Source organism: Hyla sarda, chromosome 6 (genome assembly GCF_029499605.1).
Source record: "Hyla sarda isolate aHylSar1 chromosome 6, aHylSar1.hap1, whole genome shotgun sequence".
Lineage (NCBI taxonomy): Eukaryota > Metazoa > Chordata > Amphibia > Anura > Hylidae > Hyla > Hyla sarda.
Genome location: NC_079194.1, coordinates 217260223 through 217283896, shown reverse-complemented (window position 1 = coordinate 217283896; position 23674 = coordinate 217260223). Strand labels below are relative to the sequence as shown.

At 44.9% G+C, this 23674-nt stretch overlaps 2 protein-coding genes across 5 annotated transcripts in view; one reads left to right on the top strand and one right to left on the bottom strand.

The window, feature by feature from the left end:
* PRMT7 (protein arginine methyltransferase 7) overlaps positions 1–20526 on the top strand; it is a 101100-nt gene extending 80574 nt beyond the window's left edge. Inside the window, exons 19-20 of one of the 2 annotated variants that reach the window (XR_008845222.1) lie at positions 12597–12702; positions 20402–20526. Coding sequence is in view for 1 of the 2 variants with exons in the window: in XM_056526417.1 (XP_056382392.1) it covers positions 12541–12574 (34 nt within the window). In the remaining variant the exon portion in view is untranslated. The other variant, XM_056526417.1, reaches the window with a different exon arrangement.
* Positions 20527–22109: 1583 nt separating this feature from the next.
* SMPD3 (sphingomyelin phosphodiesterase 3) overlaps positions 22110–23674 on the bottom strand; it is a 175464-nt gene continuing 173899 nt past the window's right edge. For all 3 annotated transcript variants that reach the window (XM_056526418.1, XM_056526419.1, XM_056526420.1), the window contains 3 exons: positions 23605–23668; positions 22675–22837; positions 22110–22247 (listed from right to left, as the gene is read on the bottom strand). In XM_056526418.1, the coding sequence (XP_056382393.1) occupies positions 22146–22247; positions 22675–22837; positions 23605–23668 (329 nt within the window). In that variant the 3' untranslated portion in view covers positions 22110–22145. The remainder of the gene's footprint in view (positions 22248–22674; positions 22838–23604; positions 23669–23674) is intronic.

Sequence of the window (23674 nt, the reverse complement as noted above, 5' to 3'; positions counted from 1 at the left end):
AAAAGACCCAGCCAGCCCAGCCTATAATACAAGGGAGAGTGTAGGCAAGAGTGAACGTGAAAGCAAAAATGGTAATGTGCAGAATGTGAGTTATGGTAGTGTGCATGGGAGGAGTTGTGGTAGCAGTGTGGATGAGGGGGGTGCAAGTGGTGTGCAAGGGAGGGGTGCAAGTGGTGTACAAGGGAGGGGTGCAAGTGGTGTGCAAGAGAGGGGTGCAAGTGGTGTGCAAGAGAGGGGTGCAAGTGGAGTGCAAGAGAGGGGTGCAAGTGGAGTGCAAGAGAGGGGTGCAAGTGGAATGCAAATGGGGTGCAAGAGAGGGGTGCTAGCGAAATTCAGGTGAGGAGTGGTAGTGGAATGGCAGAGAGAGGTTTGGTCGCTGACACCTCTGTTAAGAATAAGGGTCCTGGTTTGGTTTCTGGTTCGACTGCCCCCCCGGTAGTGGCTGCTTCTCCCAGAAGCTATGCCAGCGTCACTGCCGGGGGATCAGGGGGATCCCCATCTCCATCTGGCTCTGGGGGTCACTTGCAACAGCGCCTCCTGGAGGCTCTACGTAGGGGAGACAGATCAATTCATGTAGAGGGGAGGGGTGAGGTTGACCTGTCTTTTTGGATAGAAAGACACGGCTTAGGCGCCTTCCGAGAACAAAACGGGGAGGTGGTCTGGTCCCTTCCGACATCCGGGCAGGAAAGTGGCCGTAGGAATGTGGTCCGTTTAGTGTGGAGGGGCGAAGATGCGTGTCCGCCTCGGGGTAAGGTGGTTGAGCTCCTCCTCCGGATGGAATTCAGGGCAAGTGACATCTTTGCCCTGATCCACCCCTACGGTACTTCCGAGTTTGACATCAGCTTCATTCGGCCAGAGGGTTTGGAACTCTTCTGGTCGAACTATGAGGTGGTGAAAAGCGAGCCCGGCTGGCGGGATTTTGCCGTAAAGGCGATATCCCGTCAGAATTTGGTCAAGAAAGTGACCGTTTTGACACGTAACGAATCACTTTCATGCTATGATATCATGACCTGGCTCAGCAGATATGGTGATGTGACGGACATGCCGAAAAAGAACTACGACGAACATGGGATCTGGTCTGGGGCCTGGACGTTTTCCGTCAAACTGAAGCGTTCGGGGAGCACTGTTGCCCACATCCCATCAGCTGCTTTTCTTGGGAGAGACAGAATCCAAATTTTCTACCAGGGGCAGCCCAAGGTCTGTCACAGGTGTGGCAGCCCCACTCACTTTAGCGCAGCCTGTACCGTGCAGGTCTGTGCTCTGTGTGGTGGGGTAGGTCATCTTGCCGCATCCTGTAGGCAGATCAGGTGTCATCTGTGTGGTGTCTTAGGACACCCTTTCAGCCGTTGTCCTAGCGCCTTTGCCCGTGCGACGGTCACCTTGGCTGGGGAGAGCAGTAATGTTGCCTCAGCTGGGGAGGGCACGAGTGCAGGTGAAGGTGCAACAGGGTCAGTGAGGAGGAAACGTCCCGCCAAGCTGAGGCGGGAGGCTAATCGGAGAAGGAGCAGGGAACTGGAGAGTTCCCATGTGGCAGGGGTAGCTTCTGGCCCTGCTCCAGAGGTTAGTCCTGAAACTGCTGAGGCCCTGGGGGAGAATGTGCTGGATGAGGAAATGGGGAGAATCTGTAGAGAAGAAGGCAGCAAGGCCGATCTTTCCGATTCCTCCCACTATGAAAGTGTGGATGAGGAGGGTGAAGAGAGGCCAAAAAAGAAGGGCAGTAAAGGGAGAAAGAAGAGGTCGGAGCCCTCTAGTCCCCGTGCTACGGACCAGGTCCCAAGCGGAAGCTTACCTGCCCCCCCTCTGATTGATCTGTCTAACCGGTACTCTGTACTCGATGCCATCTCCTCCCCCTCCTTGGAGGGGGGGGGGTCGAGGATGGGGTGCCTGAAGTGGGGGAGCCTCCAGGGGGAACTGGGCCCTGTCCTGATGGGGCTGTTTCCTCAGGGGATGGGGCCAAACCAGAGCCAGGCGGAGATGGGGATTCAAAAATGGACCAGTCAGAGTCTAAAAAGAGGTCCAAAGGGAAAGAAGCCTCCTCATCTGGGGATGAGGGGGTGAAAAAAAAACAGAAATGAGGGGTTAGGGCCGTCTAACTCAATCACCCATGATGGCGGCACTCACCCCATTGACGCTGGCATCTATTAACTGTGCCAGCATAAAGTCGGATACGGCTAGATTCGCAGCCTTTGATTTTCTCGGCCGTGTTGAAGCCGATATTTTGTATCTGCAGGAGACCAGGTTGTCAGATCTAGCCTCCCTGGTAAAAGCCAGGAGAGAGTGGAGGCGCGGGCCCTCCCACTGGTCTCTTGCGGCTGAGCCGTATAGTGGGGTGGCGGTCCTTTTTACCGCTCCGGTTGAATGCAGACGGGTTATTGAGTTAGAAATGGGGAGGTGCCTGATCTTAGATGTCCTCATGAAGGGACAGGAGCTCCGGCTCATTAACATCTACGCCCCACAAACCAAGTGGGGCCGCAAAGATCTCTTTATGAGGATCAAGCCCTTCCTTTTTACTAGCCAGCAAGTGATCTTTGGAGGGGACTTCAATACTGTCACAAGGTCCCAAGATAGGAGAGGTTCCAATGGTCCGCTGGCTTACGACAGCATAGCTCTCAATAATATAGTTAGGGAAGCTCGCCTAGAGGACGCCCACATCCGGAGCCCCTCAGGCCACGCGGGTTTCACCTATCATCGAGGTAGCTGCAGGTCTAGGATAGACAGGTTTTATTTAAAGGAGGAAGCCGTCTCTTCCGCAGTGTCCGTGGTTGAGGTGGAGTTCTCCGATCACTGTATGATTTTGTTTTCCTTGAATGTTTCAGAGACCCCCCGGATGGGTAAAGGTTATTGGAAGCTGAATTCGTCCCTCCTGGAGGAAGCGGAGGTAAGACAGTCCTTTGAGGATTTTCTTCAGAGTCAGGTACCTTTACTGGACCTTTGTAGTAGTAAGTCAGAGTGGTGGGAGATATTCAAGAAGCGGGTTGCGGGGTTCTTCCGCCAGCTCTCGAGCCTCAGGTCCCTGAACAGATATCGCTTGTATCAGGGTCTGAGGAGGAAACTCGAGCTTCTCGTCTCGACTGGAGGTAGCCGGGAGGATATCTCCAGAGTGAAGTCCTTGCTGATGAGGTGTCAGTACGATAGGCACGCATCTTTGGTTTTTGAGAGGGATTTTGGGAAGTACCGCTCGCCCGACCCTTACAGAAACTGCAAGATGTCAGTGAGTAGTAAAATCATCTCAGGACTGATTGATAGTACGGGATCTCTGAATCGGTCCAGATCAGGGATCCTGGAGGTCGTCAGATCCTTCTACTTGCACCTCTTGGGGAGGAAGGATCTAGATCGGGACAAGATGTCGGCTTTCCTGGCTGAAACCATTCCTGAGCCAGGGGTAGACCCCTCTCTTGGCGTTTTGGCAGAAGAAATTAAGGAAGAGGAAGTGAGACTGGCGATCGAGGGGCTTGTCCCCAAGAAGTCGCCAGGTCCGGATGGCTTAACATCCGAGTGGTACAAGACCTTTAAGGAGTCTTTAGCTCCCCTCTTGACTGTGGTATTCAATGAGTGTCTCTCCTCGGGCACTCTGCCTAGGTCAATGAGGAGGTCAGCCCTGATTCTTCTCTCAAAGGGTAAAGATCCTAGCCGGATTGAGAATTGGAGGCCCATAGCTCTTCTCAATACGGACAGGAAGCTTCTGGCCAAGATACTGTTTAATCGGTTGGTGGAGTTTGCACCCCGGCTCCTTTCGGGGGCCCAGCACTGCTCTGTTCCAGGCCGAAGCACCTTAAGTGCTGTTCTCGGTGTCCGGGAGGCAGTGGAGCAGAGTAGTGCAGGTCTCTGGAAGGGGTACTTGCTGTCCCTGGATCAGGCCAAAGCATTTGATCGGGTGAACCATGACTACCTCTGGTCCGTCCTCCTGAGATATGGCTTACCGTGTGCTTTTATTAATTTGCTTAAGACCTTATATGCAGGGGCAGAGAGTTTCCCGCTGGTGAACGGGTGGTCTGGCCGCTCTTTTGAGGTGGGGTCCGGAGTCCGTCAGGGTTGTCCTTTGAGCCCGCTGTTATACGTGTTCGCAATCGATCCCTTCGTCCGGAGGGTAGATTGTGGGCCGTTGGCGGGAGTCGGGATGAGTCTGGCGGAGCTGGATGTCGCCCAGAGAGTGGTGGCGTACGCTGATGATGTCACCATTTTCGTGTCCTCGAGAGAGGAGGTCGATGTGGTGATGTCGGAGGTGGAACGTTACTCGGAGGCATCCGGGTCTAAGATTAACCGGGATAAGTGTGAAAGTCTCTGGCTGGGAGGGGGAGATCCTACTTTTGATCTCCCGGACACCCTCCCAGGGCCCCAAGACTCAGCAAAAATTCTGGGCATCACATTCGGCCAGGATGATTATCCCACCAAAAACTGGGACGGTAAGCTACAGGATGCCACTCATAGGGTGGATCAGTGGAAGGGTTGGTCTATGACCCTCAGGGAAAGGGTACACCTGATCAAATCGTACCTGCTCCCCTTGTTTATCTATCTGGGCAGTGTATGTATCTTACCAGAGGCTTACTACACTAGGGTCTACAGCCTGTTTTTCCAACTGTTATGGGGGAACAGGATGAACCTAGTCAAGAGGGAGGTTACGTACCGCACAAGGAGACTAGGGGGTTTATCTATGGTAAACCCTGTGGTGTTCTTAACAAACACCTTCTTGAAAGCCAACATCTCAAACCTCTGGTCAGAGAGGGCTCCTCCGTGGGTACTCTCCTGCAGGGAATGGTTTCGGCCTTTCTTCCAGGAATGGGAGACAGGAGGGCAAGTGAAGGACCTCCGTACGCCCCATGGGCATCTTCCGGCTTACGCTACCCCGACTCTGAAGGCGATACGTCGGTGGGGTCTGGGAGTGTGGGAGATCAGGACCCAGTCAAGGCAGTTCCTTGACAAACGGGTTCTGTTGACCCACTTCCAGAAGCCTCTGGCGCTCAGGGACTGCCCAGGTCGGGATCTGAGGGTGGGGTTGTATCTCTTAAATATGAAAAGGATCCCCCAGAAGTTTTGGGACTTGGCCTGGCGCTGCTTTCAGGGGAAGCTATATGTGAGGGACAATTTGAAGTGTAGGAGATCTGATGACCGGGGATGTCCCCGAGAAGAGTGCGGGGACATGCTGGAAAGCATGGACCATTTCCTGCTTCATTGTCCCTTTAATATAAGGGTCTACAACCGGGTGGGCGCTTCCATCGGCTGGAGTCAACTTGCCGGCCTTACCTATCCAGAGTGGGCTTATGGGGCATTCAGGAACCTGGGTGGCCGTGATCGGGGCACTTTATTCTTAGTCAGTTTAGTGGTTAGATACTACACGTGGAATGCACGGTGTTTAGTGTCTAATCAGCGCAAAGTCCTCTCCGAGGTGGAGGTCTGTAGGAACATCACCGGTGACCTCGGGAAGATCAGGTCTTTGGAGTATGGCAGTCTTGGTACCAGTAGGGCTTCTCTCCTATGGAGAGGGTTTTCTTTTGATGTGCCCTAGGTACTAGACCTTTTGGGTAGAGTACCCTTGTTTTTGTTAGGGACAGTGATGCAGGGACAGGGTTAGGGTGATAGTAGGGTCAGTTTATCTTTAGGGATATTGGTAGGGAGAGAGGTAGGGTGCAGTTAGGGAAAGAATATACATTTTCTATGTATCAGGATTGCCATCCTTCTTCCTGGTGGTGGGCTAATGCATGTGCACCCTAGCTTTTTGTTTTGTTTTCAGATGCTATGGTTATGAAGGGCTTACAGGCACCGAACTTGGGCCTAAAGTGGGTTGTATTGTTTGCTTATGTATGTTAAAGCTGGTTATGGTTAAGTTGGTTGGGAGGAGTTCTAGGTTGGGAGGGTATATTTGTGGGTGGTGGTGGTCTTTTCTTTTGGTGGACCTGACATGGGTCAGTTGTGTACTGGACATTGAGGACTATGAACTGTATGGAAAAAACTCTGACCCATGTACAGGAGGGCAGGTGGTGTGGGTGAAGGGTCAGTTTAGTGTAGAATGTTCTTTTATATTTGTAGGTGTGTTTTCTGTTTATTTATAGGTGTATATAGTTTGTGTATAGTAGTGTATATAGGTAGTTAAGTATATAGTATGTATAATGTATGTTATATTATTGTAAAATGTTTTTTTTTTTTTTTTTTTTTTTAAAAGTATATAGTATTTATAGTAGGGATAGACATGGCAGTCAAACCAGTATTGTTTTTGTAGTAATGTTTCTTTAGTATCCCGTTGTGGATTTATTTTCTTTGGTTTATATATGTAGTATGTAGTAAAGATGTGTGTAAGCATGTGTGTATTGTGTTTTCTGTGATATTTTCCCGAGTTTGGGTATTTTGAGTTGAATTTAATTTATTTATTTATTTATTTTTGGTTTCTTGGTTAAATGTAGTTAATATATGGATATATATGTGTGCATGTGTGAGTGTGGTATAGTGTTATTATTATTATTATTATTATTAATATTATTATTTAAAAAAAAAACATGGTGTGCAGTGTGAGTGCTTGTTGTGTTTTCTATGTATGATTTTTCCCGAGTTTGGGTGTTTTGAGTTGAAGCAAAATAGTGCTATTTTTATGTTTCTTATGAGTGTGTTGTTTGGCTATGAAAGGTGTAGTTATAATATTTCTAGTAGTTATAATATTTCCAGTTCTAGTAGAAAAGCTGGGCTGGCCGGTTAGGCAGGATTTTTGTTCTTTTATTTAAATGTAAAGTTTGGGTTTATGTTATTTCATGTTGTTGTTTTTTTTGTTATGGCAAAGTTGTGCTGGTTTATGTTTTGTTATGATTTATATTTTTCTAATAAAAGATTTACAGGATATAACTCAGTACATAAGTAATGTAATGTATGTATACAGTGACCTCACCAGCAGAATAGTGAGTACAGCTCTGGAGTATAATACAGGATATAACTCAGGATCAGTACAGGATCAGTAATGTAATGTATGTACACAGTGACCTCACCAGCAGAATAGTGAGTACAGCTCTGGAGTATAATGCAAAATATAACTCAGGATGAGTACAGGATAAGTAATGTAATGTATATACACAGTGACCTCACCAGGAGAATAGTGAGCACAGCTCTGGAGTATAATACAGGATATACCGTATTTTTCGCCCTTTAGGACGCATCGGCATATAAGACGCACCCAATTTATAGGTACAAAATCTAAAAATATAAAGATTCTGAACCCAACAGTGGTCTTCAACCTGCGGACCTCCAGATGTTGCAAAACTACAACTCCCAGCATGCCCGGACAGCCAACGGCTGTACGGGCATGCTGGGAGTTGTAGTTTTGCAACATCTGGAGGTCCGCAGGTTGAAGACCACTGGTATAGGAGGTAATACTCACGTGTCCCCGCCGCTCCGGACCTGTCACCGCTGCCCTGGATGTCGCTCCATCGCTGTCGCCGCGTCCCTGTGGTGTGCCCGACGCTCCGGACCTCTTCTTCCCCGGGATCCACGCTCTCCGTCGCCGTCATCACGTCGCTAAGCACGCCGCTCCTATTGGATGACGGCGTGCGCAACAACGTGATGACGTCGAAGGAGAGCGCAGGGGATCCCGGCACGGAGAATACACCGAGGAGGCAGGTAAGGTCCCTCCCGGCGTCCTGTAAGCTGTTCGTGCCGCCGCGATTTCACAGCGGTGGTCCCGAACAGCCCGACTGAACAGCCGGGTTAGTGTTATTTTCGCTTCAGATGCGGCGGTCAGCTTTCATCACCGCGTCTGAAGGGTTAATACAGGGAATCACAGCAATCGGTGATGTCCTGTATTAGCGGCAGGTCCCGGCCATTGATGGCAGCAGGTATTCGCCGTATAAGACGTACCAACTTTCCCCCGCCCTCCAGTTTTGGGGAAGAAAAATTGCGTCTTATATGGCAAAAAATACGGTAACCCACAAGCAGAATAGTGAGCACAGCTCTGGAGTATAATCTAAATATATAAAACTCAATGGGGGACATGTATGAGTGTTGGTGTAGGTAGACATTTTTTGTAGATCATTTTGGTTGGTCTAAATCTAGTGCAATTGTACCAAATTTACCATACTTGTGCAAGGCACATGATACATTTCGTGCAAAGTTCTAAATTTCCACATAGTTCTATTTGTACACCTGATCTACACCTCACAGGAAGAGTGGACACAGGGATTTTTTTATATTGCTTTGAGTCTGGGATTCCATTGATATTTTTTGTCCACTTGCAAAAACGCCCGAAAAACTGTCACAGCTTTTTCTTGCGTTTTTTTCTTGCATTTTTGCTGGTGTGTGGAAACAATCATTTTTTTTACCCTGTGGTGATTTTTTTCACTGCCTTCAGGTACCGCTCTGTGGGTCAGATGCAGAGCGCCCAGCCCACCGAGTGTAAGAAGGTGAGGAGTGATATATAGTATATACATATACAGGGTGCAGAGCATCACTACTTACCTCCGCCAGCTGTATAGTATACAGGGGTGCATAATGTACCCATGTATACTATACAGGAGCCCAGCAAGGAAAGCGTTAACCCATGTTGCTGCTGAGCAGTTCTGTGTTGTCATTGTGCGCTATCCTGTATATACACCCATCTATAGAATACTGTACATACAGGATACAGTAGGCAGACATCAACAATTGGAGGCTCCCTGTTACACTGCAGTATGGGCGCACTCCCCAAACCAGCTAGTGCTAACCCCCAATTATTACCTCAGGGGTGCTGGGAAGAGCCGTACCAACAGGCCCAGAGCTTCAAAAATCCTTGGCCTAGGCGGTAACAGGCTGGTGTTATTTAGGCAGGGGAGGGCCTGTAACAATGGTCCTCGCCCACCATGGTAACGTCAGGCTGTTGCTGCTTGGTTGGTATCTGGCTGATACTGAAAAATGGAGAACCGTATGCGTTTTTTTAATTTATAAAAAAAAAAAAAACATAGGATTCCCAGTATTTTCATTCTCAGCCAGATACCAACCAAGCAGCAACAGCCTGACGTTACCAGGGTGGGCGAGGACCATTGTTACTGGCCCTCCCCAGCCTAAATAACGCCAGCCTGTTATCACCTAGGCCCAGGAGAGCCATATTTGACGCTCTGGGCCTGTTGGTACCGGCGTATCCCAGCACCCCTGTGGCGGTGGGTACCGGGGTTATAATTGGGGGTTAGTGCTAGCGTTTTTTTGGGCTAATGCTAAACCCCAGCTTGGTAATGGATTCCGTCTACAAGACAGCTTCCACTACTAAGCCTGAAAATTCAATTATAAAAAAGACGACCCATTGAAAAAAAAGTGTATTTAAAAAACACTCCCCCACAGCCCTTGGTAACCCTTTTATTGACATAAAAAAACGCTGGTCATCGTAGCAGTCCACCGAATCTGACGTAGTCCTCCGCATTCACGTATCTGAAATGAGAAAAAAAGAAAAACGCAAAAAATGGGTTAGTACATTTTTTGCGGTCTCCCATGGGGAGAGCACTCATAATGCTTTGTGTTCCTAAAGAGGGAGCCTCCAATTGTTGCTAAACTACAACTCCCATCATGGGGGCTGTAGTTAAAGAACAGCTGGAGTCTCCCTGTTTGGGAACACACTGCCAGAAAGGCTCTGTTCCCATTATGCAAAACACATAATGAGAACAGAGCCATACTTACCACCCTGGCTTCAGGCCTGGACTGTGTAGGGGCAGAGTAGTAAAGGTCGCAGGGGGTCTCAGGAGTGAGACCCAGTGCGATCTGTTCCTCTGCCTATCTGTCCCTTGGACTACTACTCCCATCATGGACAGACTCTGTCCATGATGGGAGTTATAGTCCAGGGGCTGAGGTGAAGATCGCAGCAGGTCATTCTCCAGAGACCCGCTGTGATCTACATTTATTAACTTAAAAAGCTGGGGGTACAAGCGGGCGCTGCCGGCTCCTGTATACAGCTGTCATAATTCATAATCCCCGCCGGAACACGGGAGCTCTCGTGTTCTGGCAACGGGGATTATGAATTATGACGGTGCATACAGGAGCCGGCAGCAGCGCAGTGAAGCCACGTGTGCCGCCGGCCTTTTAAGTTAGAAAATGCGGATTGCAGCGGGTCTCTGAAGAATGGCCTGCTGCGATCTGCACCTCAGCCCCTGGACTATAACTCCCATCATGGACGGAGTCTGTCCATGATGGGAGTAGTAGTCCTAACAGTCCCAATAGAGTCCCGCAGCCAGGGGATGTGCAAGAGCGGTCCCTCAGCACTGCGGTACTACAACTACTCCCATCATGGGACAGATTCTTTCCCATGATGGGAGTAGTTGTAGTATTGCAGTGCTTAGGGCTGGCTCCTGCATTGTACAGCGTCTGACACTTTTCTACGTGTCCTTGCTACCACTCGTAGATTTTCTGCAAAAAAAGAGCGAAATTGCACCCCAAAAAAATCTATTTTTTTGCGCAAATGATACATACCAGTCCACTGGATAAAGTGGTGTATAGTACACAACACAGGTGACAACTTTAGAAAATCATCCACCAAAAAAAAACGCAACACAAATGCAAAAAAAGCGCAATTATGCAAAATTTTTTGACGTGAAAAGTAGTCTAAAGGCAATGATACATGTCCCCCAATGTGTGTATGTTCCAGCATCTGGTCCAAACGGCTGAAGATATTGACATGAAACTTGGCACACATGTTACTTATATGTCAACAACAAACATAGGATAGGTGATTTCACCCTTACTCACCCCCATTTGCCAGGGTCGGGGTTTTTATTTAAAGTCCCATACAAGTCTATGGGAAATATATGTTACTGCATAACTTTCAAACAGCTGGAGATATTTCGATAATACTTGGTCACATGTTACTTATATGTCCACTAAAAATATAATATAGTAGCATGTTTAGGAGGTAGGAATCCCGGCAAGGGTCTCCTACTCTTCCAGCGGGTAACAGTTTTGGCGCTGCAGCGCTACACCGGCGGAGTGGAATTAGCAGTCGGAGAAGGTGCTGGGATTTATGATCACTTTTTATTACATAGTCATAAAAAGGATTAGATATGGATGGACAACGCGTTTCGGAGGGGCTCCCTCTTTCTTCAGGTCCGCTGACACACCCCATCTCACAAAGACGGGACGGGATATGGGGTCGGGATATGGGGACGGCCTATGAGGTTGGGATAGGAGGTCCGGATATGAGGTCGGGATATGAGGTCGAGATAGGAGGACAGGATAGGAGGTTGGGATATGAGGTCGAGATAGGAGGTCGGGATATGAGGTCGAGAAAGGAGGACAGGATAGGAGGTTGGGATATGAGGTTGAGATAGGAGGTTGGGATATGAGGATGGGATATGAGGTCGAGATATGAGAATGGGATATGAGGTCGAGATAGGAGGTCGGGATATGAGGATGGGATATGAGGTCGAGATATGAGGATGGGATATGAAGTCGGGATATGCAGACAGGATATGAGGTCGAGATATGAGGATGGGATATGAAGTCGGGATATGCGGACAGGATATGAGGTCGAGATAGGAGGTCAGGATATGAGGTTGAGATAGGAGGTCGGGATATGAGGACGGGATATGAGGTCGAGATATGAGGATGTAATAGGAGGTCGAGATATGAGGATGGGATATGAGGTTGAGATGTGAGGATGGGATATGGAAACGGGATATGACAACAATATATGAGGATGGGATATGAAATCAAAAGCTTCCTCCTATGTTGTTTTTCCTCCCCAACAAGGATTAGGAAGGAAAAACCGGGCAACGTCGGGTACTCAGCTAGTGTGTTATAAAATGGATACCATTATGAAAAGTGTGTGTTGCACCATTTGTACTGAACTTGAGAAAGACCAGGAGAGCTGGTTGAAACGTTGCTGTATGACATTCACGTTTTGATGGAATACATTTTCATGCCTTCACTGATATTTGTGTGCTGTGGATTTATCTCTACTTGCTATCTATCTATCTATCTATCTATCTATCTAATGGAGTCCTAAGAACAGCACATCCGCCCAGATACTATTTGTAGTTAGGTGCACACCATCATGGGATCCCTGGTCAAGGCATCCTGTTAGATCCACATAGAAAAGACCGCAGCACACAAACATAGTTCCAAAGAAAGTGTAGTGTTTTATTTCATCCTCAAAAACAGGTGCGACGTTTCGACGGCCTCGAAACGGCCTATCTATCTATATCTAGCAGGTGTAGCAGCACTCGAGTCTCAAGCTCAAGTAGGTGGGTGCAGGCTGTGGTTAGGCTCTGGTCCCAAGCCCTTCTGGATACAGCAAAAACAAAAGCGCAGCAGCACTCCCAAGTAATGATGAATGGTAGCTTTATTATCACCAAAAAATGTACATCAACGTTTCGGCCACCTCACGTGGCCATCATCCAGCCATTCATCATTACTTGGGAGTACTGCTGCGCTTTTGTTTTTGCTGTATCTATCTATCTAGCTATCTATATATTTCATATCTAATGACAACGTAGGGGAATTATGGGTTTAAATGCCACAAGCAGACAAATTTAATCCTATTTATTACAAGTGTTTGATAAGATTTCTACTGTGTAATATTAACATATTCATGTTGTTTTCCTCATGTAGCAACGCACCCACCGATACCATCTGTTTGCATTAATTTAACCCAAGATCTTCCCTAGAGGCCAGATTTATATCCAAATACATGAGGCTGGAAATTGAGAATGTGCAAGCATATCTTAATAGAAAATGTTTCATTGCGATGACGAACCAAGCATGAATTTTCAAGTAAGAAGTATGTGTTTTAGTCTTCCCAAAAGATAGTGTTGCTGTTTTGTCAGCTATCTACCGTATTTTTCGCCATATAAAACACTCCGGCATATAAGACGCACCCAATTTTAAAGGAGGAAAATCTAGAAAAAAAAGATTCTGAACCAAATACAATGTAAAGTATAGGACAGTGATCTTCAACCTGCGGACCTCCAGATGTTGCAAAACTTCAACTCCCAGCATGCCCGGACAGCCAACGGCTGTCGGGGCATGTTGGGAGTTGTAGTTTTGCAACATCTGGAGGTCCGCAGGTTGAAGACGACTGGTATAGGAGGTAATACTCATGTGTCCCCACCGCTCTGGACCCGTCACCGCTGCCCTGGATGTCGCCCTCCATCGCTGTCGCTGCATCCCCGGGTTGTCCCCGTCGCTCTGGAACGTCTCTGCTGCCTGGTATCCTCGCTCTCCGTCGCCGCCATCACGTCGCTACGCTCACCGCTTCTATTGGATGACTGGACGGCGTGCGCGACGACATGATGACGACGAAGGAGAGTGCCGGCCAAGCAGGGGATCCCGGCAAGGAGCAGTCATTCGCCGATCGGACACCGTGGAGGCTGGTGAGGTCCCTCCCGGTGTCCTGTAAGCTGTTCGGGACGCCGTGATTTCACTGCAGTGGTTCAGAACAGCCTGACTGAGCAGCCGGGTTAGTGTCACTTTGGCTACAGACGCGGCGGTCAGCTTTGATTGCCGCGTCTGAAGGGTTAATACAGGGCATCACCGCGATCGGTGATGTCCTGTATTAGCCACGGGTCCCGGCCGTTGATGGCCGCAGGGACCGCCGCAATAGGACAGGGTTTTAATGTGTATTTGTATAAGACGCACCAATTAATGTGTATTTGTATAAGACGCACCAACTTTCCCCCCCCCCCCCCCAGTTTTGGGAAAGAAAAAGTGCGTCTTATACGGCGAAAAATACGGTACGCTTTGGTGATATATATACTGTAATCCAGCTAGTCTATTTATATCAAATGGTCCACTTTATAATTCCTCTGGGTCTAGACACATAATTCATGATATTTAAAATCATATTTATTCCAAGACCCCTGACAAAAATGATGGAGGCCCATTCACATGCCAGAATGGAGAAATTCTGCTTGGAAATTCCGGTGCACAGCCTCCCAATGTATTTAATAGGATTATGCTACGTCGTGCACATGGAATCATTTTTTGCGGTGGAAAATTCTGTCACAGAAATTCAAATTTGGGATTCCAACAAAAGTATAGAGATAGCGAGTGGTTGTAGGAATTTTGGGGCAGATATTCTGTCGTTTGAATGGGTCCTTAGAGGAGCTTTTTTAATTAGTAGCAAATACGAAAACTACAGATATGACACAAAACAATATTTAGTAGCTGAACATTCTGTCTTTAATTAAACAAACCTCAAACAAATGTAAGGAAATGATTTTAAATAGTGGCATGTGTATTTCCAGATTAAATAGAAGAAAAATGATGGAATCTCCTTTTGTAATTTACATTACATTCAAACAAAGATACTCACAGATCTAACATTTTACTTAAATAAGATGCCTCAAAATATATAACTTGCTTATATACATATTGTTCAAGCTTCAGCATATTTATGCTTGATTTACCCTTTACAGAACGTTGTGTTGTCTTTCATTTTTCAGTGTAGTATTGTCTCCAGCTCCTTACTCTCTCCCAAGACAAAGCATCATCTTCTGCTGTTTTAAAGGGAGTATTCCATGAAAAATATTATTTTTTTCCATATCAACTGGCTCCAGATTTGTAAATTACTACAATTAAAAAAATCTTAATCCTACTAGTACTTATCAGATGCTGAAGCTGAGTTCTTTTCTGTCTGACAACAGTGCTGTCTGCTGACACCTCTGTCTGTCTCAGGAACTGTCCAGAGCAGGAGAGGTTTGCTATGGGAATTTGCTGCTACTCTGGACAGTTACTGAGACAGAGGTGTCACCAGAGAACACAGTTGTCAGACAGAAAAGAACAACTCAACTTCAGCAGCTGATAAATACTGATAGGATTAAGATATTTTAATAGAAGAAATTTACAAACCTCTTTTAACTTTCTAAAGTCAGTATGAAAAAACATGTATTTTCATGAAATACCCCTTTAAGAGGCATGGCTGGATCTTTTCTCTGACCTTAAACCCCACTCCCTGAATTATGTTTCTGTAGTGGCTCTACAGTTTACATCACAGCTCCCTGTCATATACATATATATCTTTTTATGGACATTTAGGGAAGAATGAAGTGTGTTGTGCTGGGCAATGCCACAGGCAGAAGAGCAGACAGGGAATGAATACAACGGCTTTTGCAGATTGGCTGTGTGGAAAGAGAGCCTGCCTGCAAGAGTGCTGTTGGAGAGGAGTGAGCAAGGTGGGAGGACTGTGATGAAGAGCTGAGGGAAACCATTGCCTTTTGAAATGTTGAAGTTTTCAGTCTCACGTTAAAGCATCACAATAGAAAACTTAACCCTTCCTGACCCTGGAAATGACAGTATGTGAGGGGACAGATTAAAAAAAAGTTTTTAAAAATATATTTTTTTAAATCCCTCCTAATAAAAAATTGAATCCCCTCTATTTTCCCCAAAAATACATAAATATTAGGTATCATCGCATGTGTAATGGTCCAATTGATTATAATTTTTACATTCCTGATCCGGTCAACAGTGCACAAAAAAAAAAAAATCCAAATGCCATAAATTATCCAAGTTTGGTATCATTGAAATTGTACTGACCCACAGAATAAATAAACATGTTTTACCTTATTTTGAACTCAAATTATTGTCCCAAATAATTGCACAAAACCATATTTTTTTTCCAATTTTGCACTACATATATATTTTTTCTGGCTCTGTAAGAAAATATATGCCAAAATAAAGTATGCCAATGAAAAGTACAACTTGTCCAACAAAATATAAGCTCTAATACAACTTTGTCTGTGGAAAAATAAAAAAAAGCTGAGGAGGAAGAAGCAGAGCATTGAAGGGGTAATCCGCCCCTAGACATCTTATTCCCTATCCAAAGGATAGAGGATAAGATGTTTTATTGCTGGGGTCCCGCCACTGAGGACCCGCGCAATATCTCCTGCAGCACCCACTTGTCATCAGCTGCATGGAGCGAAGATCGCTCTGTGCCTGATGACTCACGATACAGGGGCTGGAGTATCATGACGTCACGGCTCCGGCCCATGCCCCGCCCTTTCAATGCAAGTCTATAGGAGGGGGCCTGGTGGCGGGCCCCCCGCGATCAGACATCTTATCCCTTATTCTTTGTATAGGGGATAAGATGTCTAGTGGCGGAGTACCCCTTTAACCACTTAGGGATTCAGGGCATACAGGTACGCTCCGACGCCCTGGTACTTAAAGACCCAGGGCATACCTGTACGCCTGTGGGAATTTTGGTCCCCGCCGGGGACCGGACCAGGATTACTGCTGATATCTATCAGCAGGCACCTCTTGCAAACCCTTGGGGGGGGGGGGGGTCCTGAGACCCCCCATGTCGGTGATCACCGCAAATCGCTGGTCAATTAAGACCGCTGGACTGATCGCAGAAGGGCATGCTGAGAGATGTAGTTATACAAAAGCTGGATCCCCCTTATTTTTCCGGGTCATATGTGTCTCCGGTGACCGGGTGACCCGGAAAAATAAGGGGGATCCAGCTGTTGTATAACTACATCTCCCAGCATGCCCTTCTGCGATCAGTTCATGCTGGGAGTTGTAGTTTTGCAACAGCAGGAGGCACACTGGTTGTAAAATACTGAGTTAGATAACAGAACCTAACTGAAGGTTTTCCAACCAGTGTGCCTCCAGCTGTTGCAAAAGTACAACTCGCAGCACGCACGGTCTGTCAGTGCATGTTGGGAGTTGTAGTTTTGCAACAGCTGGAGGTTTGCCCCCCCCCCCCATGTGAATGTACAGGGTACATTCTACATTCACACAGGCGGGCGGGTTTACAGTGAGTTTCCTGCTTCAAGTTTGAGCTGCCGCAAAGTGCAAACTCATAGCGGGAAACCCACCTTAAACCCTTAAACCCCTGCCACTGTGAATGTACACTATCACATAATAAAGGGTAAAACACTACATATACACCCTCTTACACTGTCCTACCCAATAAAAATTAAAACGCATTGTACGGCAGGGTTTCCAAAACGGAGCCTCCAGGTGTTGCAAAACAACAACTCCCAGCATCTCAAAGCCACTGACTGTCCAGGCATGCTGGGAGTTTAGCAACAGCTGGAGGCACCCTGTTTGGGAATCACTGGCGTAGAATACCCCTATGTCCACCCCTATGCACTCCCTAATAATTTAGTCCTCAAATGCGTATGGTGCTCTCTCACATCGGAGCCCTGTTGTATTTCAAGGAACAGTTTAGGGCCACATATGGGGTATTTCCGTACTCGGGAGCAATTGCACTACACATTTTGGGGGGCTTTTTCTCCTTTTACCCCTTATGAAAAGGAAAAGTTGGGGTCTACCCCAGCTTGTTAGTGTAAAAAAAATAAAATTTTACACTAACATGCTGGTGTTGCCCCATACTTTTTATTTTCACAAGAGGTAAAAGGAAAAAAAGACCCCCAAAATTTGTAATGCGATTTCTCCTGAGTACGGAAATACCCCATATGTGGGCGTAAAATGCTCTGCAGACACACAACATGGCTCAGAAGTGAGAGCGCACCAAGAACATTTGAGGCCTAAATTGGTGATTTTCACAGGGTGGCTGATTTTACAGCAGTTCCGACATAAATGCAAAAAAAATAAAAAATAACCACATGTGACCTCATTTTGGAAGCTACACCCCTCATGGAATGTGACAAGGGGTATAGTGAGCCTTAACACCCCACAGGTGTTTGATGAATTTTCGTTAAATTTGGATGGGAAAATGAAAAAAAAATGTTTTCACTAAAATGCTGGTGTTACCCTAAATTTTTCATTTTCACAAGGGAAAAAACAGATGTGTGTAATATGTGATGGATCTTCCTTGTAAAAGATATGATGATTTAATGCACTCTATGTTGTAATTGTTTTATGTTTTGAAAAATCTAATAAAAAGATTGTAATACACAAGGGAAAATAGAAAAAAAAAATTGTAGCCCCATTTCTTCTGAGTAAGAACATACCCCATATGTGGATGTAAAGTGCTCTGCGGGCGAACTACAATGCTCAGAAGAGAAGGAGCGCCATTGGGCTTCTGGAGAGAAAATTTGTCTGGAATTGAAGGCCACGTGCGTTTACAAAGCCCCCATAGTGCCAGAACAATGGACCCCCCCACATGTGACCCCATTATGGAAACTACACCCCTCACGTAATGTAATAAGGTGTACAGTGAGCATTTATGCCCCACAGGTGTCTGACAGATTTTTGGAACAGTGGTCCGTGAAAATGAAAAATTTAATTTTTTATTTGCTTAGCCCACTGTCCCAAAGATCTGTCAAACGCCAGTGGGGTGTAAATGCTCACTGCACCCCTTATTAAATTCTTTGAGGGGTGTAGTTTCCAAAATGGGGTCACATGTGGGGGGTCCACTGTTCTGGCACCACGGGGGGCTTTGTAAACGCACATTTGTTCCAAAAAATTCTCTCTCCAAAAGCTCAATGGCGCTCCTCCTCTTCTGAGCATTGTAGTGCACCAGCAGAGCACTTGACGTCCGCACATAGGGTATTTCCATACTCAGAAGAAATGGGGTTACAAATTCTGGGGGGCATTTTCTCCTATTACCCCTTGTAAAAATGTAAAATATGGGGAAAAACAACATTTTAGTGACATTTTTTTTTCTCATTTACACATCCGACTTTAACGAAAAGTCGTCAAACACCTGTGGGGTGTTAAGGCTCACTGTACCCCTTGTTACATTCCTTGGGGGTGTAGTTTCCAAAACAGTGTGCCATATGGGTTTCTTTTTGCTGTTCTGGCACCATAGGGGCTTCCTAAATGTGACATGCCCCTCAAAAACCATTTCAGAAAAACTCTCCAAAAATCCCACTGTTGCTCCTTCCCTTCTGAGCCCTCTAGTGCACCCGCAAAACACTTTACATCCACATATGAGGTATTTCCTTACTCGCGAGAAATTGGGCTAAAATTTTAGGGTGATTTCTCTCCTTTTACCCCTTGTAAAAATTCTAAAACTGGGTCTACAAGAACATGCAAGTGTAAAAAATGAAGATTTGGAATTTTCTCCTTCACTTTGCTGCTATTCCTGTGAAACACCTAAAGGGTTAACACACTTATTGAATGTCATCTTGAATACTTTGAGGGATGCAGTTTGTATAATGGGGTCATTTAATGGGTATTTCTAATATGAAGGCCCCTCAAATCCACTTCAAAACTGAACTGGTCCATGAAAAATTCCGACTTGGAAATTTTTTTTAAAAATTGAAAAAATTGCTGCTGAATTTTGAAGCCCTTGAAGTCTTCCAAAAGTAAAAACATGTCAACTTTATGATGCAAACATAAAGTAGACATATTGTATATGTGAATCAATATATAATGTATTTGGAATATCCATTTTCCTTATAATCAGAGAGTTTCAAAGTAAAACAAAATGCTAAATTTTCAAATTTTTCATCGAATTTTGGAATTTTTCACCAAGAAATGATTTAAGTATCGACAACATTTTACCACTAACATAAAGTAGAATATGTCACGAAAAAACTATCTCGGAATCAGAATGAAAAGTAAAAGCATTCCAGAGTTATTAATGCTTGAAGTGACAGTGGTCAGATGTGCAAAAAATGCCCGTATCCTTAAGGTGAAAATGGGCTGGTCCTTAAGGGGTTAATGCTTTTCTGTAGGAAAGTCAGCTTAAAGTTTGTAATCCAAATAAAAATGAGAGACTGAGAGATCTGAAAAAGCCTATACCACACATTAAAATAATTTACTTTTATTTGTTTGAGTTATGTTTCGTGATGTCAGAATGTTTGTAAACATTATGATGTCAGAAACATTATTTTGTGTCATATTGGTGATTTGTTTATTTAGTACAAAGTAAATTTGTAAAAAAAAAAGCCGGATTAACATCCACCAATGCAGTGAATCCATCATTTTTGCAGGGACTGTATCCACATTATTGGAGAAAATTACAACCTTTAGCCCTGGAATCACAACCTCAAGAAGGAAATTGCTCTGCTATAAAATCTCTGCTTTAAAATGGCCCATTTTCTAAAGCTTATGGGAGGCTTTCTGAGTCCTGCATACAGTATTTGGCAAATAAAACAAATTAAAAGGCATATGTCATTGCAGCACCATCTTGGGGTCATAAAATCATCAATATTAGGGATTTATTACCAGGGCTAATAGTGATTACCATGGAATACGCTCCTCTTTGTGAAAAGCTGGTACCTTCATGAATCCGCAAGATCAACTAAAAACAAAAAGACTGTGCTGGAAGAAGACTTTTAGGAATAGGCACACGATCTCTAGTGACAATAACTAAAGACCTTTTTATAAATTGTAGTTTACTGGTTTTAGACAGCAAAAAATACAAAGAAGACCCACCCAATGGTTTTACTGCACCAGACTTTATCATACTGCACCAGACTTTATCATTGACTGTCAGCATTTCTGGGTTTCCAGATATCATTAGTGTGCCTAGTTTTTGTACAATTTTTCTATAGTATCAGTTCAATATTACAGGCATATAAGGAGGTGATTGATGGGCATTTCTCCTTGCACCCCATAGATTGCAACCGTACTCTGCATTTAGACTGGGTGGATTTGGACTGATGGGCTTGAAGAAGCAGCGTGGTGCCGTGAAACGGCTGTCTTCTTACTCTGTCCTGGTAACCAGCTTTTATTGCAATAAACCACATCTTGATCATCGGTGAGTGTCACGGAAAGTTTTCTTTGTGATTATATATCTCATGGACACTTGCATTGAACCTGCATGAGCACCACTAGGATCATTTATGCTGAGAGCTTACACGGGGGAGCTGAAGCAGTAGGGCCAATGCTCTGTTCTATTATGTGGAACAAAGTTACATTGAACAAACAGATTATCCCCAGAATAGGCCATCAATATTAGATCGGCATGGATCCGACTCCTGGCTCCCCTACTGATCAGCTGTTTGAAGGAGCAGCTCATAAGAGCATCACAGCCTCTTCAATGTTTACCTTTGCTTGCCGTTGTAATTGCTTTCTATTTAGTAGTTGGAGGTGCAAGGTACTGCAACGTTACCCTAATAACCCTTTTTGATCTAATATTGGAGTCCAGATTACCCCTTTAAGTAGACCAGTGGTCTTCTTTGGCTTTCCAGCTGTTGACAAATTGCAGGCACTCAGGGTATGATGGAAGTTATAGTTTAAAGAGGTTTTCTGTGTAAAAAGAAAACTTTGCTCACTGCCTCTCTATGTGTTAAAACAGCATAAGAGTGCATACGCGCCTCCCTCACTCCCCCGACACTGTCAACTACAGAGCTGAGCAGAGAAGTGGGATGTCCTATGCAGCTGGTATAACAGGACCACAGCTGGAACCCGAAGAACCGACAGAGGGAGCAGCGGGGGAGTGAGGAAGGTAAGTATTCACTCTTTTTTTGTTTTAATGCAAAGAGAGACAGTAAGCAAAGTTTTCTATTTGCCTGGAAAACCCCTTTAACAAAATCTGCAGAAAACCATGTTAGAGACCACTGGCATAGACCAAAGACCGCTGTCAGCTTTTTCGAACTGGCAACAGAATGCACATTCATAAAAGCAGGGTGATATTTTATTGTGTAGTTTCTATAACCATTGAAAAAAAGAGTAAAGAAATTTTTGCAAAGCCATTAAAAAAAGCATTAGCCAATCAACAGGTTTGATAATTTGCAGTTTGAGTTCTTGGATTTATCCCTTTAAAATTATCCAGGTGAAATTGGATGTTTCTCTTCTTTTTTTTTTTCTTTTTTTCTTTTTTATATATTATATATATTTTTTTCTTTTTTTTTAATGCAGAGCCTCATGCAATTATAGCGCATGCTAGTGGAGCTGTTCAGAACTACAACAAGAGCCTAAAAAGTAAAAAGGTAAATGGTCCTCATTTTTCTTTAGATATACAAAGATTATGCCAAAAAGAGAAAAAAAATTAAATAAAGAAAAATAAACATTGAACAGCATATCACGGTTACAAACTAAATTGTGCTATATAGTGGTATAAAAACATCTTGGAAAGAATGGCACTGGATCTGTTCTAGTTCCTCTCATTCTGATAACCACAGAGAAGGTGGCTGGCCGGCTACGGGAGCTGCTCTTGGTACCCTGTGGCACCAGTAAGGAAGCCTCTGAACTCTCTTCCTGTCCACCTCCTTCACGCAGTCCAAATGGTGAAGGACTCCAGGGGCTCCATTAGGAAGCTGGAGAAATCTCCCTACTCCAGATTCTGGTGCTTGGAGGAACACCCTAGGCCATATTGTATGTAGTTTTCCCATTAATACTGGCAGAGTCTATAGTCCTGCTTAAGACTCATCTTCTCCGGGAGAAACGGTCAGCCGCATTGCTACTGGCACATGGTCTGTAAGTCCTGCTAGTTGTGTAATAAAACTGTATTCTTCAATTTCCTAAAATAAAAGTAGAATGTTATTTGTCTGTAGATTGAGCATTGTAAGTGGGACAACATATTGTGCAAGCCAAAAATAAATCCGTCACCATAATAATAGCAGCTAAACTATTTATGTGCATATTAGGACAAAATGTCATTAATCTGGAACCTGTATGGCTCCCCACTGGGCTGTTTTACAGACACATAGTCATGCTGCATGCCATATTCTGTAGCTTTTATGAAGCATCATATTGCTCTTTAGAAAACCGTGCTTCTAGAGGACAAAATGTAAGAGAACATGCCACCAAAATCTTTGGATGCTGCAAAACAAAATCTGGGCCACACTGTAGTGCTGTATGGGCCTATAACAGGCTTTAGACAAAGCATTACGGATCTGTACAACATAGATTCATATGTACATATAGGGAGAACAGCCATGTACTTACCACTTTCCATTCCATATTAAGTCCCTCCTCTGAATACAGCATATAATCAATTCTGCGGCCACTACCCTTCAATGGAACTTTTCTTCCCTTGTGGTTGGGACAATGGTTCTTGCTGGTGGGATATGCCAGATATTCCTTCCTGCCATCCTCATTTTCTAGGACTCTAAGATAAGAAAAAAAAGCCCCATATTACCCATAATGGCACAATCTCTGCCCAACACAACCTTTTTTTGGCATAGCAACACTGGGGTGAGTACCTCTTCCCTGACTGCAGGTTATGGTTAATACAGCCAGCTCTGCATTTAACTCAATCTTTCTAAAATGTACACAGTCCTGTGTTGTAAGCCTCTGTCCAGTGCAGGATGACTTAACCATGCCATTAATGATACCTGCCATTCTCAGGCAGTGCAGGCCAGAACCAGCCAGCACTGCTGTGGAGACCATATGAACAGGGACAGTTGTTTATATAGTAGGTTTAAACTCGTTTTTTTTTATTCCTCAGCTTGGTTCTGATTCTTTTTCATTTGCTTAAAAGATAGGTAAAGATGGTGGAGACATATGCTTTCCATCTTTTTAAGGTATACATATAACCTGTATCCTGATAAGAGCTGCCAGCCAGCTATTTGCTTCTGGAGCTGTAATTATGTACTGAGCTTGGTTCTGGTACTGTATTACTGTAATAAGAATTATTTTGGTACTGCATTTACCAAGTCTACTTCTGGTGCTGTATTTAGATACCGAGCATGGCTCTGGTGCTGTATCTATGGATTTTGCATGGTTCAGTCATTATTAGCTGTTACAATCAGGTTTCTTCAAACTACACCACAAGGGCAGAAACTACTACATACAAACTGCTATTATACAACTACAGTGCTCAGAATTAATAAAAATAATCAAAGTGACCAACCAAATATGTATTTCATTACTCACTTCTGTAGATTGTCAGGGGTGCACACCTCCTCATCATAGAGACCTTCGGGATCCAGCAGTGTTCCTGTGA